Source organism: Mauremys reevesii, linkage group 1 (assembly GCF_016161935.1).
Source record: "Mauremys reevesii isolate NIE-2019 linkage group 1, ASM1616193v1, whole genome shotgun sequence".
NCBI lineage: Eukaryota > Metazoa > Chordata > Testudines > Geoemydidae > Mauremys > Mauremys reevesii.
In genome coordinates, this window is record NC_052623.1 from 353,983,691 (window position 1) to 354,011,104 (window position 27,414).

The 27,414-nt window shown below is 43.7% G+C and overlaps 1 protein-coding gene across 1 annotated transcript in view; it reads right to left on the bottom strand.

The window, feature by feature from the left end:
* Positions 1 to 905: 905 nt before the first annotated feature.
* Positions 906 to 27,414, bottom strand: part of GDI2 (GDP dissociation inhibitor 2) — a 28,126-nt gene continuing 1,617 nt past the window's right edge. Inside the window, exons 2-11 of the mRNA XM_039519782.1 lie at positions 16,009 to 16,116; positions 14,563 to 14,662; positions 12,539 to 12,673; positions 7,942 to 8,140; positions 7,327 to 7,458; positions 5,659 to 5,758; positions 4,082 to 4,253; positions 2,432 to 2,576; positions 1,975 to 2,029; positions 906 to 1,887 (exon numbers count right to left, since the gene is read on the bottom strand). Coding sequence (XP_039375716.1) covers positions 1,732 to 1,887; positions 1,975 to 2,029; positions 2,432 to 2,576; positions 4,082 to 4,253; positions 5,659 to 5,758; positions 7,327 to 7,458; positions 7,942 to 8,140; positions 12,539 to 12,673; positions 14,563 to 14,662; positions 16,009 to 16,116 — 1,302 coding nt within the window. The 3' untranslated portion in view covers positions 906 to 1,731. The remainder of the gene's footprint in view (positions 1,888 to 1,974; positions 2,030 to 2,431; positions 2,577 to 4,081; positions 4,254 to 5,658; positions 5,759 to 7,326; positions 7,459 to 7,941; positions 8,141 to 12,538; positions 12,674 to 14,562; positions 14,663 to 16,008; positions 16,117 to 27,414) is intronic.

Genomic DNA, 27,414 nt, shown 5'->3' on the forward strand with positions numbered 1-27,414 from the left:
AAAACTTAGACTTGGTGTATTTCATCATCTCCTCGCCTAAAAAAATCCTGTGGCTTCAGCCTGATCACCCGACACCTCAGGCAGACGGGTGACAAATCCGTTACATCAGTGACAAGCCTCCTATCACTTCCTAAGCGACACATCCACTGAGTGTTGCTTTACAAGCTCCCATCGAGGTCTGAGTAGCAGTGTATAGCTTTAGTCCAACACGTTGTGCCGTACCCTGCAAAGCTTGTTCTGGTAAATGCAGGATTACTTTGTGCGAACACGGAAATGAGAAGTACTAAGAGATCTGGCTAAAGTTTGAAGTACCCCCATCAAAAGGAGAGACCCATGAATCTTTAAAACAGCCAACGCTAGGCTTGTTAATGGGCATCAAGTTAGACAGGAGTTTGCAGTCCAGAACCAAGGTGATGCTGTGCTGTTTTCAACTGCAACAGTGGTACTTGAGGGGCAAATGAAAGTAGTCAGCCCTGGCAAGACAGCATAGGGTGTCTAGGAATTTGGCTGCACACCAGCTCTGAACACCAAGCTGTCGAACTTCCCGCTTAGTTAGAGAGTGAGGATAGGACCAAGTAAGGCCTGAAGTGTTTAGCCCAGGTGCTACAGTGCCCTCCATGTATAGTTATTCATCTGCTCTACTCCCCTACTGCTGGTTAGTAGGGACAGATTGAATGTCCATGAGATGGGCTTACAGCTTGCATGGTCATCAGCTGCTCTGAAAGTAAGTGCACAGCAGCTTTGAAAGCCAAGCCAAGGATGTTTAAGTCCATTGTTTTCCCATGTATTTGAATGGTTGAATTCCAAGCCATAGACGCTTCACTCTCTGGCAGGCATGCATCTTTTAAGATCTTAAGCAGACGCTATTTATACAAAGTGGAGTGAATCAGACCAGAGCAGAGGACTGGTTTCCAGAATTTGGCTTTACTTTGCAGTACAGAAATCATTTGAGCCTTTTCAAGAGACATCAGAAGCTCTGTCATATCAATACTGCAGTGCAGTTTGGTCCATCCAAAAAGCCACATGGGGTACAGAAAATACTTTGACATCATGCCTGCTTTGTAATTTGTTCTCTCAATTTTATTAGATTGACACACAAAGGAACCTTAGGCACAGTTGTCCCAACTGATGTAAACAGTTTTAGAAGCTTAAGGGTGGGTTAGGTTCTGTGCCTAAAACTATGCCAAACATTTGCTGCTACAATAGATGTGGGCTTTGTCCATAATACAACTTGCCACAAAGTTAAGATTGATGGGAAAGACTTTAGGGATGCTGTCCACAATAATGGAGTGCTCAGTTTAGAGTTTTCTTGGTATCAGATCTGAATGGCATCTGTCAAGTTCACTGATCCACCAGAAGCACATAATTGGGAAATGGTTTACAAATGATTAAAAATACAAAGGTAACGGGTCAATGAGTTATTTCAGTTTGCACCAAAGTCTAGGTCCGCAAAAAAAAAAAAAAAGTTCAGTAGTCTGCTTTTTGCTTACAAGGTTAGTGAACAGTTAAATCAGTGTCAGTAATTAGCCAGATTCTGGACAGCAGCCCTACTAGAATGAAATTAACACATGATATCCCAAAGGGGAGCATTTACCAGTGCAGTACTCTTCAGTCTCTCAGAGATGTGATTACAAAAGCAGGCCTTACAATATTGAGTTTCATACAGAGTTCATTAAAGTTCCTTATATTCATATTAGCCGATTTAATTTCTCCTAATTAGACATTAGCTCATTACTGCTGCTCCTGCTCCCCATAGATATCGTTTTTCTTGCGTTTCATCTCTTCAAAGTCGAACTCTGATCCCATCATCCTCTTATAAATATCTTTGATGTCATCACACGTCGTCTCAAAGTGAGTGGTAGCATCGTAGGTGCGAGAAATAAAGATCTGGAAAATAAGTTTTCAGGCTTAGTGTCTGGAGATTCTCCCCTTACATGGACACACCAATTTGATTGTTTGCCATTTCATACTAACCTGGCTTTCGGTTCCCAAGTCAGTTGGGGCAAACAGATCACTGATGCTAACAAACCTATGAGAGAAGACATATTTCAGAAACCTCTCTAATCCCGGCACCTCAGTGAAAGGTGAACGAATACAGGAGTCAGGTAACTTGTAATATGATCAAATGCCAAAGCCCTACAGCAAGAAGCGCACATGAGAAGGTTTTTGGTGCTAGGGCAGAGCATTGGAGTAGTTGTCTTGGGTGGGAGGGAGTAGGCTGAGTGAGTATTCTGATGACAGATACATCCACTCCTACTGGCCTTCCAGTCTCCCTCATCTGCCCCATGACCTCTCAAGGTCAGAATACAACCAGAAGACACCCAGATTTGTCTTTGTGTGACAAGTCATAGTGAACTAGTCCACTGTGCTAGTTGAGTGACCACTAATGCATATGAGCTGCTAGATTGCTGATGCGGGGCGGAAAGCTTACTTCTGTTCGATGGGTTCCAAGAGATCTAAGGCAGGTTTGATTTCTCTCTCTGGATCGCCTGTTTCCACAGTAGTACTAACGATGGCTATGTACTTCCCTTGCGCTGCCACGTTGTGTGCAGAGGAGATCATGCAAACGTAGATATCTAGAAAAACATTAAAGTAACGAGAGTTGATCTACAGCACATGCCAATTAAGAGCTAGGAGATGCTGACGGTGACTTTGGCTGTGAGCTGACTCACCCACCTAGCTGCACACATAGCTGGGCCATGTCGATGTGCATTCACATTTGTTTCCCTTTTTCCTCCTAGAACTTGCTGCATTTGAATCTTGCCTGAGATCCAGTTTTAGTTTGTTGGGACAAGGATTTACATGTAATTCAGACCTCTACATATATCAAGCCCTTGGCCTAAGTGTATAGTGGGATTTTAGATGAAAACCCCTAATTTCAAGGAGTTTTTACACCCAGTAGAGATCTCTGGTCACACAAACCCCCATCAGCTGATTGCACTAGGAACAGAATTCAGCCCTCTGCCTCCACTGCTTGAGCAAAGGACAACAACTGACAGACAGGAGAAGAGGTGTCCCTTCTCATCAGGCCAATCAACTGAGTTGCAAACCAGACAGCTCCAACTACATCCAGTATTGGGCAGCTATGTATAAGCCAGTACATCACAAGCCTTCAAGGAAGTTTCAGGTATAAAAGTGTTCCCAGATCCAAGTGAATTAGAAGCAGCAAGTTTCACATTCTGGCTCATGCCTGTGCACAGTATTGGACTGCAAACACCTGGAGGCTTTGGATTCAGACAAGGGATTGAAGTATGAAGCCCTAGGGGCCTGAAGTTTCTATTTCAGACTGATTTTACCTAAACCTTTTAGTTTCTCATGTAGCACTACTGGCACTTGGTGCTTCACATACAGAGGTCCCTGCCTAGATTATGGGAGGGCGGCAAGCAGCTCAAACTTGGGTCCATAAGCACTTGGACATCTTATGCGTGCTGGGGAGAGTGATGGGCTTTGCATGCCTAAATGATACCATCACCTGCAGAAACAGCCAACAGCTGTCTTCCTCAGGAACCAATGCCGCTTCCACAACGGAAAGGACTAGGAACTAGTGTGGGGGAGAAGGAGTCCAGGAATTACTGCCACCCGATGCTGAGACAACACGGAGCAGGAGTGGAGAGCGCACATTGCCTCAGGCAGCAAAGCATTGGAAAATGAGAGAGGAAGCTGAACTGAACATGAGACAGGGATCTCAACTGCATAATGCACCCACTTCATTAAGGCTGCACATGTGCAGCCATGTTAGTATTCTTTTCCCCAGTAAGAAATCCTGCCTTTGCCAAGTGTGGGATCAGGAAGGGAGCTAGAGGACCCCAAGAAGCAGCACATGTGCGAGCCATTAAAAAGGGAGGTGATCATGTTCTTTGGGAGGGTGGCTTCATTACCAATTGTTTAAATGTTTTCCTTGATGACTGATCAAGTTCATTACTTGACAGAAGCCTGAGACTTTAAGTGGACTTGCCTCCGCTGGGCCAAATGAAATTGGCATGCTCACTAAATCCACAGTAAGTGCAGACAGATAGTCTATAGCAACACCTACTTATGCACTGACCGGCTAAGCTTTTACCAGCCACTCTTCCCCACACACCTGATTTCCGGTTGACCTGATTCTGTGGAATGATGATCTGGCAGGAATTGGCATCATTTGTGTTCTTGATTGGGTGGTTTAAGATACAGATGACTCGAATCACTAGGCCAACTTTTGTTACACGATCTGGGACATAACTGGGATCACAGATGAGTTGTTTGCAGCGAGCAACCTGCCAAGGACAGAAAGTACAAACTTGCATTCCTCAAACTGGAAGAATAGTTTTCCCAGGTGTTCTCAAGCACAGAGTAGCCTCTTAGCATCTCTAGTCAGAACTGATGAGACGCACTGCTGCTCACCAGCAACAAACTATTTTAGATTTAGTTCCGGGAGGTGGTTGTTTCCAGTAGATTAGCCTGACAGTTTAGTGCAGTGTCAGATTTTCACAGCAGAGAAGTAAAAGCCCCCAGTATTACGAAGTATTCCATTTAGGAGCGATTTTCCTCCACCTTCAGTAGGTGATGGGTTTTTCACCATCTGCTATAGGCCATGTATTGAAATGACATGTACAAACTAAGTCATATGCAACTTTACAAGCAGACACTTACATTTTTCTACACTTTTGAGCTATATGCATGAACTATTGAAAGTTTACAAGTTAATACATGCTGCAAAGCTTGGTTTCCTTAATCCAGATGTTTGTCTAGTGTATATTGTGTGATCTTATGGATGTATCAATAGTAAGAATGTAGGGACATTGAACAAGAATTGCCCCATCAGCAGCAGAGGGATTAAGGTTATGAATGCATGTGTCTAGTCAGTGAGGCCACCTGGAGATTTGGAAACAGAATTTGAGCACAAGTTAGATATTTGGTCTATACAGCATCTGTCATTTGTAGAGTTTTATTTGGATTCACCCTGGTATGAACAACTGTGCCATTTTTAACGATTTGAAGATTAAGAGGTATCTGTATTAGAGATGGTTAGCCAGTGTAACAAATTCAATTCGCCCTGTAAAACTGCAAGCCAACTGGCAGATGAGTGAAGTGTATTTAGAGCTTCCATCAGCTATGGGCAAGAAGATTTTCTGCTTGGGCTGGTAAATGCTGATAGTTGTGCAAGACTGATTTACTGTGTATCTGGGGAAACAGTAAGGAAATTCAGTGCCAGAAATATACAAGCAACTAATGCATCTTAAGGCCAAGGGCAGAGTCAATTTTAGATTTAGGTTAGATGCACTGACAGCTGTAAGGAAAGGTGTCTCGTTTTGATTGACCTGCCTCCTCAGCTTTCAAGGAATACAACAATCCTGACATACAGCCAGAGTGAAGATTTAGGATAAAATCCCTCTGAAGTTATTTTCTAAGTCTACTTCAAGTAACACATGAAGTTCACCTGTTTAGATTTTCTTACTGTCTTTTTTACCACATCACTCCAGTGGCACAGCTTTGGGAGCTTAAAAGCCACCTTAAGATGGAGTCAAAAATTCTGGCAAGTTTACAGTCTGATGGCTCAACCTAGTTTGCGGGCGTACCAAACCAAGCCTGAGTGCCTCAGACACTGCACTTGCTTTTGCGCTAATTGAAGAGGTCTCTAACAGCAAATATTTGAGAAAATAATCCAAAGCATTACTGTACCTCTCCTTCAGATTTCACACCAACCACTTTGCCATTTTCTATCACAATCTCTTCAATTGGCTTGTTCAGCATGTAGGTGCCTCCGTAAATAGCACTTAGCCTACAAGAGTAAGGAGACTTCAGCATAATGAAGCTTCGCGTTTGCTACAGCCTTCTTACAGCCGATTGTTCATTCACTCTGCCTTAACAGGCAGCTGCATACACTGGAAGTGACTGAACTTCTGGTAACAGTTCCCTGGCCTCCGTAAGGAGTCAGAGCCAGGAGGGTTTGGAGAAGAAAAATCCCCTTCACCCCCACCCCACCTCATTCAGGGGACACATGCCCTGCCCACGTCTAGGTGGTGGACTGTTCCTCAGGCAGCCATTTAAATGGTCAGTGAACCTTTAGTTTGGAGTCAGAAGTGTCTTATTCCTGTAACTCAATCTGGGGTCATAATTTTACTGCCCAGGATGCCATTAAGAATATACTTCAGTGACTTAGAGAGACTCTCCCCCAAATTCTACCGGCCCCCAAATATCTATTTTACAATTCACTTTTAAGAGCAATTGCACTTGTAGACAAAACATGCATCTTATTGTAGCAGTTGCTTATTTCAAATATTAAGAGGAGAGGCCAATATGTGGTAACGTAAGCAACTTATTTTGAAATTACGTGGGAATTACTGAAAGCAGAGACTCAGCACGTCCAGTCACTACCTACTTCTTTGATTAAGAGTCAAGGACTGTCAATTTAAGGCCAAAAGGAGGAAACTGAAATGAACTATCAAGACACCAGCCAGTACTTGACACTAGTCAAAGCCATGATTTACATTTGCTGAATGGTCAGAATCAGCTACTTGATGGCCAAGTAACTCAAATAGGCTTCAAACCACTAGTAACTCCAAGACCCGCAGCATTCAGGGAACTGTTCTGTGGTGGAAAAGCCAAGTCTATTAAAAAAAGCTGGATACTGTTTCAGCGTTAACATTTGGACTTTGAACAAATTCTACTCTGCTTATAGGGATCTCCCTGTGTCCCTGAGAAAGGTTTAGTAATTCTGAACATCAGCCAGCAGGGCCTCAGATATGAAGAAGCTGGAATGTGATTCCACATAAAACACTGGCACATTTCAAGTAGAAATGCTAGTCACTGCATTTTACTGTAGTTTCCAGTTTTAGTTAAAGACCCACATCCCCCAAAGGCAGCTTAGTCAGTTCCTGTAGTACGTCAGATGCCTTGCTAAGTTAAGCCAGTATTAACATCCTCTGCTTTAGCACACCTCTGTCACTAAACAATTAGCTTAGACCACGGCTCAGCTCTGCAGAAAAAAGTTTAGTTTGAAAGGGGAAGGTCTTTCAAGTCAGTTTAGTTAACCTGGGGCTAGAGAACTAAGATGGGACCCACTAGACACTTCAACCTCTGAGAAATGCCCCACCCCAGCCACACTGCTTAGTCAAATACCATCCTGCCCTACCCCTCCTGCAGCAGCACTGCCCCTCCCAGCTCCTGGCTGATGCTGCCCATCCCACAGAGGGATTTACCTAGAGAAGAGAGGGAAGCTAAAGAAAATGCTGTTTAATAGTTAACAGGTTCTTAGCAGAGTCTGCACATTAGATTCTAACAGAATCCTCAAACACACCTGATGCATTTGAGACAAGGTTATTCACACCACCACAACCCAGTCCTCACCTTGCAAATCCCTGGGGCAGCTCTCCAAGGCCATAGAGGGGATAAAGGTAAGGGCTTTTACCATATCGAGCCAGAGACTCGCTGTAAAGTTTAATCCTGTTGATTGTTTCTTGGCATGGCTGGTCTAGGTAGCTGCAAAAAGAGAATCGAGACTGTAAAATGCATTTGGCGACATGAGTTACTGTTTACTCAGACCCAAGATAGCCTTGGATTAGGGTGTGCTTTAAGCGTTAACATTCATCCCCCATGAAGTTATGTTCCCCATGCTTCCCCCGACTCCACTGCTTCTGCTTAAAGGCTTATGCTTCGGAAGAGCTCTTCCCCTTCAGCCTGACTGAGAGAACATTGTATTCAGTGTACCCTTGGAGAACCCATTTAGGCTCCAAGCAACGCTGGAGGATACGTCTGCTTGTGAAAGAAACCCAATCAGTACTGAAGACCCAGCGTTTAAAGGCTCCATTCCAACAGGCAGCACTCAAGGATGCTGCATGAGATTTACTTCAAGAAAGGTACATTTGTGGCTAATGGAGGTGGTCCATTACTCTGAAGGATTATCTCCCAACCCACTGGCCACTAGCTTAGTTTGGGAAAAGCCGGTGAATAGCGAACACTTACTCATCAGTTCTGTAGAGTGCAAGGGCATGGCCTGTGAAGTCTATGACATCTTGGCCCAGGTCAAACTTTTTATACACATCTCTCATGGTGGTCTTCTTGGGATCAACTCCTTCAAAAGTCCGGGGGTCATTTTCATCAAAGTTGGCAACATACACTAAGAATTTCCTGAATCGGCGTTTCTCAAACAAGCCCATTAAACCTACAACACCAAAAGAATTAGTCAGATCAGAGGTTAGAAGTGAGGAATTGGAGCTACTTTGAAGGTCCTTTCAAAGTAAGCTTTCCTCCAGTCCCATGGCAAAGACCAGAGTATTACAACAGCGATGAAGGGCTTTGTTTAGCCCTAGACAGCAGAAGTTTATACTTTAATCTTTCCCCAAGGTGCCCCTAAGTTAACTGTGCCAGAGTATGAACCAACCATTCAGGCTACAGAGGCCAAAAATCCAGCTAAGCATGGAAAACCAGTTTGCTTAATACTGGCAGCTGCCATAGCAACTGCCTATTAAGAGCTTGGAAGATGTGCCAGACACTACTCAGAGGCAGGAATAATGACAGCCACACCCAGAGAGTTCAGAGACAACCTATATGTAGCCTGGCTTCCACTACTTCCAGTCACTGGAAGAGGGGTGGGAACTGACCTGACCATGGTTAGTGAGCTTTTCTGGATCAGTCTGTGTTCAGCTCTAGTACCCTCTAGTAGCTAAGGGAGAAGGAATTTTGTCTTCTATCCAATAGGTTGGGAACCAGACATCCTCTGCCACAGCATTTGGCTCCTCCCCAAGAGACTAGCAACTGCCCGTGTTGCTGCCAGCTTTCCCCAAATTAAAGACATGAAGCAGACATGATCATTCCACTGCTGCTCTCAGCAGAAGCAAAAAGGTAGTCATGGTCAACCGATAGCAATGCTGAACTAGACAGAGCAGCAGCAGCATTTGAGCAGGCTGCAGATTTAGGCAGACATTTCATTGGTTGCATCCAGTTCACCTTTGAGAATTCTTTACAACAACTTTCATGGCTTAGTTCCCCATACTTGCCAGAGATGGCTATGAAATGCTGGTCCATGTAAACAACTGTAGTAACTACAAGGATATGAACTGCAAGTGGGAGAATCTTGCTCCATGATCGATTATTCAGGTCTGTTCCACAATAGGAATGCATGAGGACCCCGTATATGATTGCAAGTGACTAGACTGTCTTTTTTTGTGTGCAATGGGTACAAAAGGAACTGAAAGGGCTACCTAAATAACTTCCTCAGTTTATGCATCTTGCCTGCTTAGTGCCATTTAAGAGTCTGAGTGCTGGTCTACATTACAAAGTTAGGCCAACCTAGCTACCTCGCTCAGGGGTGAGAAAAAACTCCTCAGAGATTAAGTTAAGCCACCTAAACCCCAGCATTCTCACTGCTAGGTCAACAGAAGAATTATTCCCTTGACCTAGCTACCGCCTCTTAGAAAGGTGCATGTACTACAGCAGCGCAAGACCAGGCCTGTTGCTGCAGTGTCTACACTAAAGTGCTCCAGCTGTGCCATTTCTAGTGTACACATACCCAAAGAATCAAAGTGCCAAGAGATGACATTGCTACTGAGCAAGAGGCCAAATACACCAATTTCCTGGAGTCTCAGGAGTTTACATGTCAGTAACTTTTTCAAGTTCAAATAGGAACTTGAACCAGGGAACACCAAAGAAAACTTTTATAGAAGGCCAATTAATCAGAACAAGAAATTAGCCACAAAGGGCGGATTTGACAGGGTCACCAAGGGATACAGTTTTGCATCTGGACCTGTTCTCTGGTTTGCTAGCAGACATGTCTGCTACTGACAAAGAGGTCTCCCCTGCATCATGCATGAGATATGCATCTGGGGAGCACATGCAGCATCCTCCCTGGCACATTCAGAGCCTCCCCAAGCTTGTTAGCAGGAAGGGTATTTTTGCACCTGTGAAAGATTCTGGGCTGTCTTGTTCCTCTGGAGAGGGCATTATTAGAGCCCTGCATGGATACAAAAATTTGTATCCACATCCAATCCGTATCAATTGCCTGCAGCTCCACAGGTCATGGCACAACAGTGACACAGGGCTATGCCAAACCCCCAACTACTTCTCCCCAGAGACCTCCCACAGCCCACTCTACCCCCATCATACCTCCTTCCCAGCTATGGGCAGAGAGCCTACATCCTGGGCCCTCATGTGCAGCGCCACCCTCCCAATGGGAGGCTTGGACACCCCCCCTGTGCAGCTGCAGCAGCTCTAACACAGACTCACTGCACAGGAGCGGCATGGTCACACTCCCTTCTGGGAGTTGTATTTTATGAACAAACTGGGGGACACCCCCCACCCCCAGAATGCCCAGCAGGCTATTGCTGCTGCTGCATGATACAGAAAGCAGAGCTGAAGCCTCAGGGCTGGGTGACAGCCACTCTGTTCTGATGTGTGTGTGCTGCAGAGCCCTTCATGGATACAAAGTTTGTATCTGCATCGGAGCTGTGATCCGCAAAAATGATCTGTGGCTATCAGTGGATTTGCAGGGCTCTAGGTATTACCTAGTACCCCAACTTTAATATTTGGGGAGGTTTGAGGAGTGCCTGACTGTCTTAGGCCATCCTAACCAGTTGTACTGGACTGTGAATAATCACTACCAGGCTATTTGGAGACAAAACTGTTCAGTCATTAACCTTAACTGTTGCTCACTGTCTCCTAGTTTGTATTAAAGGAAAGGGAAAGTTCAGGTTTGCCAGGTGAAAAAGGTATTTAACACATTCATATGAGGAAGAGAATTTTAACATTAGTTTGCCTACAATACAAAATAAGCATCTCTGTTCGTAGTGAAGAAACTTGGGGATGGAAAGATTAAAGCTACAGGGTAAAAAGGCTATGGAGGAGCCAGAAGCAGAGTCTGGTCTGCTAGTCTGCTACAGTAGACCTTCTAGAGCAGAGGTGGGCAAACTACGGCCCGTGGGCCAGGACTGTCCTGCCTGGCCCTTGAGCTCCTGGCCCGGGAGGCTTCCCCCGCTGTCCCCTTCTCTCCCGCAGAGCCACGCCACCGTGTGAGCAGCGCTCTGAGTGGCGTGGTAAGTGGGCTGGGGGGAGGAGAGGGGTTGTATAAGGGGCGGGTGGCCCCAGGGGGCAGTCAGGGGACGGGGCAGTTGAATGGGACGGAGGTTCTGGGGAGCAGTCGGATAGGCATAGGGTCCCAAGGGGCCTGTCGGGGGCAGGGATGGAGTCGGGGGACTGGGATCCCAGGGGGTGGTTGGATGGGTCGGGGTTCTGAGGAGGGCAGTCGAGGGTGGAAGGGGGCAGAGGCAGGCTGTTTGGGGAGGCACAGCCTTCCCTATCTGGCCCTCCATCCAGTTTTGCAACCCCGATGTGGCCCTCAGGCCAAAAAGTTTGCCCATCCCTCTTCTAGAGAGCCCATCCCTCAGAGACCCAATAGGGGGCAGAGCATGTCAGACCCAGTTTGAATGTGTGGTGTTATGACTTGGGTGTAATGACTTGCATGAGGTTACACCACCATTCAAATTTGTTCCAGACAGACAGTCTTCAATCAAGATCGGGGGGGGGGCGGGGGGGAAGAGAGAGAAGAGAGTCAGACTAGGATGAGCATGGGGCCTAGTTCCCCAGGAGGCTCCCCTTGCTCTGGTTCTGTGTGAAGCATCGCCACCTGCATTCTGCCATGCTGGCACTGGCCTCACACTTCACCCCCGATGTACTTCTGCCTCTGCCAGAGGATGGGAGCCAGGCCTGCTGAGCAGTAGCAGCTTGTGCACACCCTTGAGGGCTGTGCCAGGGAGAGAGTGCGTGAGGCTCTAGTGAGTGGGGCCAGGTCTTGTGCCCTCTGCAGGGAGCCGGGCTAGGACACGGGAGGCTGGCAGTACCAGCCCCCCACAGGGGCTTAGGCTCCCCCACCCCAGTTATGGCAGAATGGGGGGCATGCAGCCCTGAGGAAGGGTAACAGGCCCTACTGCCAACTCAACAGTTAATGAGTTACAAAACTGAAATTTAGGTCCTGCACCTGCCTGCAGCCACCCACCTGTGTCCTGAAGCCCTCCTCGCCCCACCACCTCTGCCTGGAAGGCACTTCTACACACACCTGCATTTGCCTATCAGGGCGGGGCTGTGGATCAAATCTGAATGGTCCTGCAACCCCACATGCCAGGCAGCATCCTTATAGCTATTGTAAGGGGGAGGAGCTCCAAGCAAAAAAGAGTGCTAAGGCAGGGTGCAGTTCAAAGAAGGTTGAGAATCTCTGTGTTAACTACATTGACCACATCTGGTGTTCGCAGCAGGAAATAGATTTCCCATTTGGAAAGTGAGCAGCTGAGGATGATCCCCGTACTCAGGCACAGAATGTGCTGCTGGAACAGAGCACATTATAAACACCACTGCTAATGGGCAGCATTACCTTGACGCATTAATCAAATCGTGTTACCCTTTTCTATAGTGTGGTTGCAGATGAAGAACACATCCACGAACGAGTCCCAGTTCATCTGAGACCCACGATGACCTTGGTACAACTCAAGTCACAGGAAATGCCAAATATTTAAGCTCACAGCTGTGAGCACTCAGAAGGACACAAGCAATAGTATAGCGAAGTATAACTTACTGGATGCCAGGGCTTCTGCCTCAGTGGAAGGAACTTTGTAGATTTTTCCTCCCTTGTAGACAAAGCTTCCTTCAGTCACTTTGAAGTCTAGGTAGCGAGTGACTTCTGTGTAAAGCAGCATCTTTACCAACTGACCTGCAATTAAGAAGTTTCAGCAGAGAAGTCAACCAGCAGTCTGTGGCCAGGTGAGCATTTACCCTGTCTGAAGGACAGGACTGTTCCTCTCTTTGCAGGGCACCCATTATAATAGAAGTGTGTGTTTGCAGTTTAGGATGAGCTCCAGCAATGCCAGGAGCACTGCTCTGCCACAGCAGTCCCACAGATTAGCACACATAAGATAGAGATTGCACAAATTGTAGAGATTTATGAAAAATATTGACATGCTATTAATTTTAGCCAGCTTACAGCCGTTTAACAGCTTCCTTGGATACAAATTACACTCACTATAGCTTTGGTAAGTATACAGGAATATTACAAACACTGTCCCAGCTCTATTAGTATTCCTGTCATTTTATTATGGAGCCTGCTACATACAGCAACATTCAGACTTAAGTTTCAACTTTGCAAATAATGTTACATAGAATATAGACTAGGAGTACTTGTGGCACCTTAGAGACTAACAAATTTATTGTAGCATAAGCTTTCATGGGCTAGAGCTCACTTCATCAGATGCGAAAGTTTATGCTACAATCAATTTGTTAGTCTCTAAGGTGTCACAAGTACTCCTGTTCTTTTTGCGGATACAGACTAACATGGCTACTACTCTGAAACCTGATAGAATAGACTGTAGTAGCAGCGACAGGAGCTCTTGACTAATACTCCAGTTTTATGGACCAATATCCAAACAAGTTAAACGAAAACTGTTGCATGCAGTTATAGGGTGGGCCCGTGCGCCTCCCGCTCCAGAACCCATGAATACATCCCTGGCAGGAAAGTACATACTACTACCTAACCTACTGACAGAAACAGTCACATCCCTAGTTGTTTTCATGTGGGTTAGTTGAGTTTAGGGTTCTGCACACAAAGTAGTTTCAACGTAATGAACTGTTCCAGAATGCTTACTCAAGCTTCAGCTAGTTTTATATAGCATTGTCACTATGCAAAGTGAAGTTTTATGCTTGGTAGTGTCTTATCCCTTACATACATTTCAGCAACAAAAAAAGTCACCAGAAATAATACACTGTCAGACTGAAAGTTCCCAGGGACACACCACAGGACAAGTTGTTGACCAGTCAATAAGACAACCACACCCTAAAAATTCTGCAGCTGCCAATGAAAGAGAGGAAGCCATTCCAGAACATTTATCAGCGCCAATAAGGACTGAGGAGCAGGAAACTCAGTATTACCGAAATTGTCAGTGGTTACAGAAATAAGTTTTTGGAAAAAGTTGGGAAGGGATCACTGGAGTCGAGAAGTATATAACAGCCTGTGTCAGTGGCTTGCAGTCTATGAACTCAATATTTTCCCACCCTACACAATTGCAGTCACTGTTGCTTCCTACAATTTTAATTAGGCTGCAGTACTTATGGCATCCACTCTAGCTAAAAATTCAAAAACCTTGCTTTAGTAAGCACAGAGGTTTTAGAGTGTGTTTTTCCATAAAGTCTTCACAAGTCACAGCTCAACTTTTCCCGATTAATTGGTGTGCAAAACAGGTGTTACTGTCATCTACAGACTTTTCTTTTAAAACCACACACATTTCCCAGTTATGTTTTTGGGATTCCTTTAGAGTAGCATAGCATGCTACAGTGCATCTACTAGGAGACAGATCTTCATGTGCAACATCTCAGCTGGAAAGACAGCTAGAACTGTGACACCTGTGTAATTAGCCATTTGAGGCTAGATGGGTATTACAAGTAATGAGAGCACGCTCTCATATCTGGCTGGTTTGGATGAGCAGTACTTCAAGCCCTGGAGTAGATACAGCAAGAAACCAGTCCTTAATAGTAGCTGTTAGAGTGACTGATACATAGAAAGTTTACTAGTTTGGGACCTTCAGTCTGATTTAAAGTTACGTTACTTACCATTAGCCATAAGGAATTTTGGAATTAAGTCCACGTTCCAGTCTCTTCCTCGGCCCATTGATTCTGGTGGAGATCCTGGTATGTTAAACCTTTTGTAAAGCTTTAGAAAAAAAGGATAAATGCTCATGTACAGTGGAGAAAACATGCACTATTCATTAATAATCTCATCACAATACATGCTTATGCTCCCCAGAACATGCCAAAACTTCTTGTGCACTCATCTATAGCCCTCCCACTGCAAGCCTGTGGCCAGCCAGAATTTAGTTCAGCAGAAACTGGACTAATTGATACCATGTGCAAATCACGTCAAGCTGTTGCTACTTTAGTATAGCATCAGGTAGCCTGCTTGCCTCTATCTTATTTCCTCTAATACAGACCCCTTAAACTGGAGACAAGCTTGTCAGGTTTGTGACCTATACAACTGCAACTTCAGTTCTACAACACAGCAAGAATAATTTCACTCCACTGATCAAGCTGGTCACCTTAGGTAATAGGTAATAATTGGAGATATACCAATCTCCTAGAACTGGAAGGGACCTTGAAAGGTCATCAAGTCCAGCCCCCTGCCTTCACTAGCAGGACCAATTTTTGCCCCAGATCCTTAAGTGGCCCCCTCAAGGATTGAACTCACAACCCTGGGTTTAGCAGGCCAATGCTCAAACCACTGAGCTATCCCTCCCCCCTTACTTTGCACCTTACTGAGCAGAAGGACAAAGAATACCCATATTTGTAAGCCTGATTTTTAAACAAAAGTTTCCATGTGAATTAGTGTTTTGACCATTTTATATTGTAGGATTATGTGTTGAGATTGCTTAGACCAATTCCTAATAGAATATTATCAGTGATTTGCAGAAACTGCAGCTTTGGGGCTAGGATGTTGAGAGAGCTTTGCAATTAATGGAATAGACCTAATTGCTTAGCTCAGTGACTTTTGGATTAAAATGCATTAGTGCTTTTACTTTTGATCCTATCTGAGTGCTAGACGTCTTGACACATTGGCATAAAAATGCAACAGTCACATCACTCAGTAAGTGGGACAGCAAAACAAAAGACAGCCAAGTCATATCCATGACAGTTGAAACGAGCTATTTTGGATCAACTTGTTTCTAGAGACATGTTTAAAAATACTAGCTATTAGCATAAACACTGAACCATTGACACGTGATGCTGAATGAACTGTCCTTAGTCTTAAGCTCCCCAAGTAGTGTAGGAATAAAGACCCAAGGCTCTAAGACAGCATTTCTTTGTGTTTTAGGTGTCGGCTACATTATTGGTCTCTTCCACACCTGTACTAGCTGCACTCCTGGTAAGATGTGCAATTAATCCTCCCCTTAGGAACAGGAGCAAGCGTCAATCTTCAGTTAGGAAGAGGACACAAAGATTTAGAAGCAAGACCACGTAGGTACAGGAGTTAGTACAATATAGTGCATTATTCTAGGTACTTACATCCTCCAGTGGTGTTATAGATGCACTTTCACCTCCATAGTAAGAGTTGCGATCCATGTGAAGCACCTTCTTTCCATTCACTGACATGATGCCAGAGAGGATGCATTCCTGTACAAATAAGAGGAGGTTTTAAATGCAGGGAAAGAGTCCTTTGCTTCAGTTATAGGACTGGGTAATCCCATCCTCCAACCCTCTTTTCTTCAATTCTCAGAAACAGCATGGGGCTAGTCATGCTGTTTCAATGAAAGCCCTAAGGACAGGAGCAGCACCTTAAGTTTCCTTAAGCACCTGGGTAGAGTTTAACAGCACCCAAACCACTTTTGACTATTTTACCCCATAAATACAAGTTGGATGGGCAACATAAGATGGCTTGTAGGGACAATATGGGGTAGACAGCAAGAGTATAGTAGATATTTGAGCAGTGGCTCAAACTTTTTTCCTGGTGAACCCCCTTTCACATAGCAACCCTCTGAGTGTGACCCCCCTTAAATATATAAAAAATGTTTTTAATTTATAACACCATTATAAATGCCGGAGACAAAACCGGGTTTGGGGTGGAGGCTGACAGCTCGCGACCTCCCATGTAATCACCTCACAACCCCCTGAGGGGTCCCAACCCCCAGTTTGAGAACCCCTGTATTTGAGTATATAGCCACTACATGCCAGGAAGTTGTACTTTGACAACATGACCACCAGGCAGACATGAGGAATGGGCATCTTTTAAAGATGCTGTTACACAAGTATATGCCAAACTAGTTATTTTACTATTTATTGCAAGACAACTTATAAGCAACAAAAATTGAATAGATGCAAGCAACTCAAAGTCCAATGTTGATTTGACAAGGTGATACAAGCCTGCTAGTCTTTAGCATTTTTGTTTGTGATAAAAGCCATTGATATCAAGTGTTTCAAAACAGCTGTTCTAGATATTCTGTCTCAAGTATCACTCCACACTGTGAACGTTTCTTTTTCAGAGTGAAGCTCGTCAACCTGTTATATGAAAGTAACTTTTCGCAGACTAGGAGCATACACAGAAACGTAGGGCTGGAAGGGCATCAATAGATGTACTCCAGTTCCCTGCACTGAGGCATGATTAAGTAATGTTACAAGACCATCCCTGAGAGATGTTTAACCTGTTCCTAAAAATCTGCGGTGAAGTCTATTGCAGATCTTATAGTTAGAAATCTTTTCCTAATAGCCAACACACATCTCCCCTGCTGCAGATTCGCATGTCCACTAAAAGGTAGAACAAGCAGTAGTTGTCCCCACACTCCCCATCAAGTTGGAAGGAAAGCAGTGCCTGGCATCAGGGTTGGACTGTAGAAGACCCAAGCTGTGTTACAGTTTTGCTGAGCTTTGTTCAAAACAGATGCTACAGTGGCTCTCCCAAGAAGCTTTGGGAAGTTTTATAGTGCATTTGTGTCAAGCCAGGAAAGCCGCCTGTTGTGGGGCCACAGGTTACACAGTTTAAAGATGCCCATCTTATGGGGAGATGCAGCTGCTGCTATATCAGCCCTAGACATGCTAGCCAAGCCTTGAAGGACTCAAGGCCTTGATATTTCCTTAGTAAGCTTCAGTTAAAACTGAAGGTTTATTTTGCCATTTGTTTCTGTTCAAGCAGATTGATGTGAAAAGAGCACAGAAAACACTGCAGTTCTTATGAATTTGACTTAAAAGCCAACACAATTGTTATACTGCTGCTGCATGCGCTCTTTAAGAACAGAGATGTTACTGAACATTACACCAAGGACTCCACTAGTCGCTTAACACTGACCCAGTTGTGCCCTTCTTCCCATTCACATGTTTGAAGTTAGAACACATTGACATCTGGCCTGTTGAGAAACGGCTGAAGTGATAGCCTGAGCACATCAGTGAAACCTGGTTCCTCCAAGAGAAATGTTAGCTCTGAAAGTCTCCATGTAACGAGATTTAGCTACGCAACTCCCATTGAGGATAGTTGGAGTTGTGGCTAAACCCCCAACCAGCTTTGAAAAAATGCAGTTAGTTGGAGCAGAAAGGCTATGAAGTATTTACAGCCCTGAAGCAACTGGATAGCCAAAGACCAGATCAGAAAGCAGCCAAGGCACATGCCCCCTCTGTGCCTCAACCCTGTTCAACAGGGCCGACCTCTCAGAGCAAGAGCATAAGAACAGTTATACTGGGTCAGACAAAAGGTCCTTGTAGCCCAGTATCCTGTCTTCTGACAGTGGCCAATGCCTGGTGCCCCAGAGGGAATGAACAGAACATGTGATCATCAAGTGATCAATTCCCTATTGCTCATTCCCAGCTTCTGGGAAACAGAGGCTAGGAACACCATCCCTGCCCATACTGGTTAATAGCCATTGATGGACCTATCCTCCAAGAATTTATCTAGTTCTTTTTTGAATCCTGTTATAATCTTGGCCTTCACAACATCCCCTGGCAAAGAATTCCACGGGCTGATTGTGAGCTGTGTGAAGAAATACTTCCTTTTATTTTAAACCTGCTGCTTTGTAAATTTCATTTGGTGACCCCTAGTTCTTGTGTTATGAGGAGTAAATAACACTTCCTTATTTACTTTCTCCACACCAGTCATGATTTTATAGACCTCAATCATATCCACCCTTAGTCGTCTCTTTTCCAAGCTGAAAAATCCCAGTCTTATTAATCTCTCCTCATATGGAAGTCGTTCCAGACCTCTAATCTTTTTTTTTTTTAATGTTTGTTGCCCTTTTCTGAACCTTTTCCAATATTTTTTTTAGATGAATACTGCATGAAAATGTGGTCCCCCAAGATGTGGGCATACCATGGATTTATATAGCAGCAATATGATAACTTCTGTCTTACTTATCTATCCCTTTCTTAATGATGCCCAACATTGTTCACTTTGACAGCTGCTGCACATTAAGTGGATGTTTTCCAAGAACTATCCACAATGACTCCAAGATCTTTTTCTTGAGTGGTAACAGCTCATTTAGACCCCATCATTTTATATGTATAGTTGGGATTATGTTTTCCAGTGTGCAGTACTTTGTATTTGTCAACACTGAATTTCATCTGCCATTTTGTTGCCCAGTCACCCAGTTTTGAGAGATCCTTTTGTAGCTATTCGCAGTCTGTCTGGGACTTAGCTATCTTGAGTAGTTTGGTATCATCTCAAAATTTTGCCACCTCACTGTTTACTCCTTTTTCCAGATCATTTATGAATGTTGAATAGGACTGGTCCCAGAACAGACCCCTGGGGGACACCACTATTTACCTCTCTCCATTCTGAGAACTGACCATTTATTCCTACCCTTTGTTTCCTATCTTTTAACCAGTTACCAGTCCATGAGAGGACCTTCTCTCTCATCCCATGACAGCTTGTAGAGTGAAGTGGTAGTTCTCCACATTCAATCCTTGACTCCTACATCCACTGTCAGAGGCATCAATAGTGATGGTAAGTCTTTTGGCCATGCCTATTAGCTGCCTGTTAGCTTGGCAGATGAACGCTATCTGACCTGGAGCTGGATATGCTAACATCCATCCTTAAGACATTCAGATGTCAAACGTTGCCCTCAAGTAGTAAACGAAACCCTTGGCCATTCTAAAGAGAAACTAATGCCTCTTCTCCCAACTTCCTGAAAATCTGCAGCATGCAGCTGGCAGCCAAAAGCCGTCATATCTAGTCAGACTCTTTCACCAATGTTCACCTTATGTTGTGATTAGTTTGCTATTTTCAGTATTGCCTGCTGCTCTCTTCTTCCAGAGTCTGGTCTACCACAATGCTAAGTGAACCTGTTAACCCATATTGGTTAACAGTCCAAACATCTGCCCATTGTGGGTCTACATTTTAGTGTATGGTTCTCAAAAAAAAAATAATAATAATAAGTTGCAGAACTAGAATGTTCTGCTAGTCAACCCTTGTTTGCTCTTAAACAAGCCTTTTAGACAGTTAGAACATGGATATGTTGAACTAGAACACAATAAGGGCTTGTCTTCACTTCATTTTTAGCTCAAGCTGTAACTGTTGCCTCTAACCTGACGCCCACCCAAACACAGAGTCTCAAGCTCAAGTTACGCAGTGCTTTAATCTTCAGATAGCTAGCTTGTGTTGGTTGGGTTTGGGGGGGTGACGTTGGCTTTTTTTCTTCAGCCTTGACAACACACACTAATTTTTGTCTAAGCGTATTCCTGACAGGAGAGGAAGGTACAAGAACACCCAGAGTTCTCAAGTAACTACATAAACATTCTTAAGAGATGGTAAAGGAACACACCAATCCCTTATAAGATAGGGATGGGATGACAGGATAAGGGATAAAGATGTTCTGTTCAAATTAGCAGGTACAAGGAGAAGGTGGTAACTAGCAATATCTGGAGTGTAAGTAACTTGTTTGTATCAGTGTATAAAAGGAGAAGTCATAGAAGGGGCATCTTTGGCCAGCCAAGGGGGTAGCATCTTGGTACACTCACTGAGCTGGTCCCATTGTTGTGGTCATACATGTTTCTATATCTGTAACCATGGAGCCAGGGCACTAGTACTGTGCTTTGTCAACAATAAACCTGGCTGAGTGCCTTCGCCACCAAATCAAGCTTGTGGTCTCTTGATCTTACTATAAAGGTCTGCTGAATTCACATCGCACTATCCGCTAGCGTGGCTAACATCAGAGCTCCAAGAACAGTAACACTACAGCAGCAGCAACATTCCTCAGCACTTACTAGTGCCAGAATTCAGGCAGATGTGAATCTCTTTCGAGTAAAGTGAAGTTATTGCTGGTTGGTTACATACCACCCAAATGGAACATGTCTAGATTGCCTTTGTCCGAATGAGGGTTAGCCTAGCTACTGCTCAATCCAGAAAGAAGTCACACTGACAGAGAAGCAGAGCTGGCAAAGATTTGTGATCCCTACCTGAGAGAGGGTGCCACTAAGCTCTATTCTGACAGTGAACAACAGGATTTACCAAGTGCAATTAATTCACTAGCTGATTTGAAACCCTGGACTCAGTTCACTAAGTTAACCTGCAGAGTCTTCATTTGTAGTCTTGTGGATTTGGCTTGACAGGTCCTCATTAACAGAATGGCCTGTCTCTTCAATAGCCAAGTGCCTACAGTGACATATTTGAAAAATTAAAATCTGCCAAAACACTGGCTTGTCAGGTCTGGCAGATGGTGGTACAGCATTGATAATTTCCATGCCTGAGTTCAGCCATGAGAAAGCTGAATAGGATTTCAAAACAAAAGAAAAAAAAAGTCAATTTAACATATCTGAGTTATTCTAATGCCTTCAATAACTAAATTCCTGAAGCTGGATGTCAGCTGATTTCCTCTCCCCATTAGTGACAAATAGATATTTTAGGTATCTTTTGCCTCATCTCTCTCTCAATTCACAGGTGTATGCCACTTCAAGCAGGACAATCTTAAGAGGAAGCAGCAGAAGATGAATTTGGAGCTGGGCAGAAGTCATAAAATGTTCTAGTTGCCTCATTCCTTCAGTTCTGTACTTGTCTCACCTGGATTCTTCTCACACAACTCAGAACTCACAATTTTATTTAAGGTCTATTTGTAAGAGATTAAAATCCCTGCATCTAACGGTCTGCTACACTACCACCAAAAGCATGTGCTAGCACAAAGCACTGGACTTCAACTTAAGCAGTTTGTACCCAAATGCCACAAGCCTATATCAGATGGAGAATGTGAAAGAGGCAGCAACATACTGTATCAAGCCTTGTTGTGTCCTGTATTAGTCTGATATGGCATCTTTTTCTCTGATAAGATAGCTGCAGATAGACTGTACAAAGGCAAACTTGTTGGCTGATCCAGCTTTTGAGGCCACATCCATGCCCCAGGTGCAGCATTTCACACCTGGGACCCCACTGCTGAAACTTTATGCCCGTATGACAAATTGGGATGGGAAAGTTAGTCAGAGAACAGAATAAGAACAGCCTCTGGGGAGGGAGGAAGAGGTGGAAGTGATAGTTTTTAACTGCCAAACTGCCCTTCCAGTAGAAGTTTGTGGCCCTCCACCCATTTTATTGGTAGAACCAATCAGGCCCTTCAGCCTGCCACATGTAGTCTTTAAAATAAGTTAGTGGCTTTGGAACACAAAATATTGATGAAACTGCACCAAGGCTTCTGCCGGGGAAAGGGGACCAGATAGCCCAGGGAATCTTAAACTATAAGAAAAGAATGAATAAGCAATGAGAGAGGCTTAGCATGCTTATTTGGCATATAAATGACAAACACCCAAGAGATAGTTTGATCAATCAGAAAAGTGAAAGTTAGTGTTAACTATACTCATGCAGCAACGTGCCATTGTTGCATATGCAGTCAGTCAGTGATAAATCCTTTTAGATTGCAAGCTCCTTGAGGCATAGACTGTTTGAGGGCCTTTCGGTGCTAGTTGTCAGATAGCTGAAAGCAGATTCCCTTTGGCCTCATGCTTAAGTGTCCGTCCAAGAGCCCAGTTTGTGATTCAGCATAGTCTGATACAGTAACAGGTTAAGGAAAGATATGAACCTATATCAACACAGGGACAGAAAAAGATAATTCAGAGGCACTGGGGCTTAAGTTAAGCTTCCTAGTGACAGCTTTTCACAAGCAAGGACACCAAGTGACCTGCCCTGTTTACATGAACAGGATTTGCTTCTCTCTGCTGGTGCCAATATGGTAGGAGTCTCACTCTCAAACAGAAAACCTTCCAAGAGAAAAAAAGAAGTCTGAGTTTGTATGGATTTTCTCCTAGAGCTTGGTGCCAAGGATGGCAAGTTCAGAAACAGCCTCAAACTGCCAGAATAATCGAAACTTCAGCCAACTGGGTCATTGTCTGTAGTGGGAAAATTCTGTATTCAAGTGATCTTGTGACACAGCCTCTAGTTTAGAAGATTAAGCACTGATTTTAAGAGCCGCTCTAAATACATGTTGAGGCATAACTGTTCTAACCTAACAAGCTGGAAGCCCAGGTGATCCTGACAGGCAGTATGTCAGTAGGTGAAGATCTTCACTTACCAGAGAAAATAATACTCATCTTTAAGTTACATACACTAGCTAGCTGCATGGATATTCAAAGCTCTCCCCATGTTCCCCCCCCCACCCCCCCAAAAATATCTCCAGGAGGCTCGCAGCACTATCATTAATATATTCCAACCAATGGATATCAAGGTAGAGGAGAGTTAAGTCAGCTAATTTTAAAGCTCCGATTAATGCGATATCCCATCTCATAATCAGCTACCAGAAGAGATGACATGCATGAAACAGTGTGCCATCCATTTGGAAATTACATTTCCCCCAGAGGTAGATTGAAGTTGTTCAAGGAATCTAAACCAAAGTTGTTACCTATGCAGTTGCAAATCAACCCCAAGTTGCAGATCAACTGACAGGCTGAAAAGCGGAGTTACCTGGAATTGTTTTCTATAGGACCTGTATCTACTGATGTGTTTGTATAGCAATTTAATCTGTGGATACAATTTAGTTCTATAATTTTTGCCAAGTTGAAAAAAAAATCTAATTTGGTGTATTACTATTTGACACACAGAGTGAAGACTCCTATGGAGATACTGTTATGACTATTACTTTGTTTGAATGTATACTGATTTGACAGGCAGTCAGACCAGACTCCTCCAGCCCCAAGTACACTTTACTTTCTGAAGTGAGCTCAAGCCATTACATTAATCAGTTTAATTTCTGATTAAACTAAGAAAATAAGGAGGAGAACATTAGTAACAAGAGGTTTGGAATCAATTTTGTTTAAAATAATATTTTCCAGATACTTGAAAGGCATTAGTATATTGGTAAGACATATTCTCTCTCAGTGTTTAGAGTAAGCCTATCTAGCATGCTAACCAAGCATGCCATGGGAATATTTTTGACAGCGAACCCTGGCCAGCAAAAACTCATTCTTTAGTCTCTCTTTCACATCAACCCATGCTCTTAGGCCTGGTCTACACTTGTGGGAGGGGAGGGCAGGGGGGGAAAAAATCAATCTAAGATACGCAACTTCAGCTACGAGAATAATGTAGCTGAAGTCGACGTATCTTAGATCGACTTACAATCACTTACTTTGCATGCTCATGGCGCAGCATCTTAGACGTATCTTAGATCGACAGCCGTCGCTCCCCTATTGACTTTGCTCTCCCGTCAACTGCTGAACTCCAGCTCAGCAAGAGGCGGAAGCAATCAGGGATCAATTTAATCGCATCTACACTACACGTGATAAATCGATCCCCGATAGATAGCTACCCTCCGATCCAGTGGGTAGTGATTTATCACCTATTCATTTAATGGAATGATGCTGCTATCCGTCCCTATGATGCCAGCCAACACCAGGCTGGAACCAAGACAGAGTGCATGTTAGATTGAACCTCAGCACATAACTACAATAACTAAGATTTAGATTTTATTAGGAGCCTACTGACATGCAACTTGGAAATGCCATTCACCACCAGGATTTCTAGGACATAGTAAGAAAACTGCAGGGCATGTGGTGGCTCTGGTGTTGTACTACAATCATAGTTTGCAGCAGTCAGCTCTGAAAATAAACTATCCTTTTGGTAGACATGTAGGCAGAAAGGCACCACGTCTTAAGATGGATCAACATTTCTCCCCCACCATCCTCATACATCTTTAATTTGATGGGTCACAAGTAGCATCTAAGTTTTAATTCCTACAGACAAAAGATTGTGAAATCTGTCATGAATTAGGAGTTCCCATGTTCAGTTGTACTTTTAACTCTAGGAACACCAAGTTTCCTAGTAATTTAGGGTTGCACAAACATCCCAGCACCTCTTTATCAATAGATACCATGACTAATTAGCATTGCAACTGATCCATCTCCCACTAAAGCAACAATAAAAGAACTACCAATCTGACTTACATAAGTGTTGGGTTTACTTTTTGTAGGCTACCAATCCCACCAGGCTCCTTGGAAAATCAAACTCTGGAATTAGCTTGTTTTAATTGACTAGCGGATCTAATTGGTTTCTAAATGTTTCAACTATTAGTGATGTGATGCCTTTGGATAGTCATAAGAGAGGCTTATTTAAATTTGTACAGCAAGTTTTCCCCAATGTGACAAGAGACCTCAGTTGAGTAAGTATCAAAACTATTTGACAATACAGTTTATTAGCAGTTCTCCACAACATTTATGTAACAGTGAACCTATGGACCTGTCTAGAATGATCACCAATAGACAATGCATGTTTTTATGCCCCAGTACACAGGCTTAGGCAATACTAAAGCTGACAACTTATTGATTTTATTTCACATTTGACGCGAGTGACAAAATGGGGAAGCAACAAGTGCCTTTAGAACAATATTTGATTTTAAAATAGTAAAAAGAAAAAGAGGTGGTGGGAGGTCATAAAGGAAGACATGTTAGCATGTGGTGTGATAGAGGATATGGCATTGAACAGAGTACTTTGGAGGGAGGACTCATTAAGCGGATCCCATTTGATGGGATCAACACAAAGAAGATGATTTTATATATTGTGTTTTATACAGACTGGAATTTCAAAGTTCTTGACATCACTGTTGAGAGTTGAGCAACATTTGGCATGTCCACCAAAAGTTGTGCTGATATGACGGCAGTTTGAAGGACAGGTGCAGCATAGTATCACTGTACTATACTGTACACACATCTGAGTGCTGACACTTCTCTAGTGCCTAGGGATACAAATTATTCTACAGTTTACTTCTGACAAGCAGGTTAAGGGTATTTCCATGTAGACTATATTAAGGTTCCTCATCCCTAGGAGCTCCGTCATCTCTCCATTCCCCCTCAAAACACACACCAAATGTGAACCCTCAGAGACTCTTACACAGCTTCTCAACCATCCCATAAAGCACCCCGCTCAAGAAAGTTTAGAAAACATGCCTTACTCATCTTCCTACCTGGACCTCTGAAGGGAATCCTATCCAGCTTCTCTCAAATGAAGGGGGTGTGGCCAGCCAACATGTGACATTTCAATAGGGGTTTGGGTATCAACAGGGCAAAGAGGTTATTCATGTCGTTCTGTTATAGCTTTACTCTCTAAGGGCTAATCTACACTGGCAACGCTTTAATGTGGCTTGTGTGGCCGCGGCAAAGAGCTCTCCCAGCACTCTAAAAAACTCACCTCCACAAGAGGCATAGCTACCAATGCTGGGAGCATGGCTCCCAACAATGGTGCACTGTCTACACTGGCACTTTACAGGGGTGTGGGTCTTTTTTCACACACCTGAGTGAGAAAGCCGTAGCACTGTAAATTGCCAGTGTAGACATGCCCTAAGCCGCTACCCCAAGTAGTCACTGGACTCAAAGCAACACTGTCCACAGGACAATAATTTCAAGCTTCTTGTTTGTGACCTCATTTATTTGATGGGGCAGAAATCCTGTAGTCAAGTTTGAATTAGATTCCAGCTTTGATGTTTACCACTACTTTTGGCTGGTAATCTATTTCCCTCTCAAAGTTGGAGTGTATGTTATTGATCCCAATCCCTTAGCTATACCATTCCTCCCCTTGTTCCCATGCATTCACCCCCCCCCACATTTGAGTCTGTTCTTACAAAAAAACCAATTTTTTCTCTTCGTAGTATTGTTTTGAAGAGGAAAGTCTTTTAGAAAAACTTCCACAATTAAATCCAATACCTACTATGACTGGAGCGCCTAGGCACTACAGTACAAAGAACTAACAGTTAAATTCTACCTTTTACTACAAGCTATCCAAGTTTCATTCAAAGCATTTCATAACAATACAGCCAGTTGCTCAAGTATACCCATTCAAATAAAACTACTGATCACCTGTAGCTCTTAAATGGGTTAAGATCAATGTGATCTTTTAAGATGTGTTCATAAGATGAACACAAAAGGATAGTGCAGCTGGACAACCAGAAGAGAAGAATCCACTTTGACTTGTATCTCAGTCATGTAAAGTCACAATGAACGCACTAGATATGTAGGTTAAGTGCTTAGCTTGCCAACTCGGCTTTACCATCCTGTGTTTCAAATGCAACAATCACAGGGAGCTGCATTCAGGCATTAGTAGTGTCAAACTATTGTAGGAGAAAGAACCAAATACAGAAGTGTTTCTAAATAGTCTCTTGTTAGTTATTTGGAACTTGAGCCATTTCCCTAGTTTTTAATGCCACATATATTTTGACTGACTTTAATACTACGACAGAAGCCCTATTTCCCAAGGAAAATAAAGGGAGCAGCTTGTGTTACTATGATCTTCTCTTGCTAACTCAAAAAGCATCTGTCAGGGAGCTGGAGAATGAAACCAGCTAGGATTGTGTCAGTTTCACTCACCACTTTTAGAAGGTGGGACAAGTAGCAACTGTCAAGGTGTCTCCCCCAGGGAAAGGGGTGGAAAGCCTTTGTTTCACACATTTAGCCAGACTAAGGCACAAGTACTGTAGGAATAATCCTGTACCAACAGGGAATGGCCTACAGGAACAAACAGGCCATCTCAAA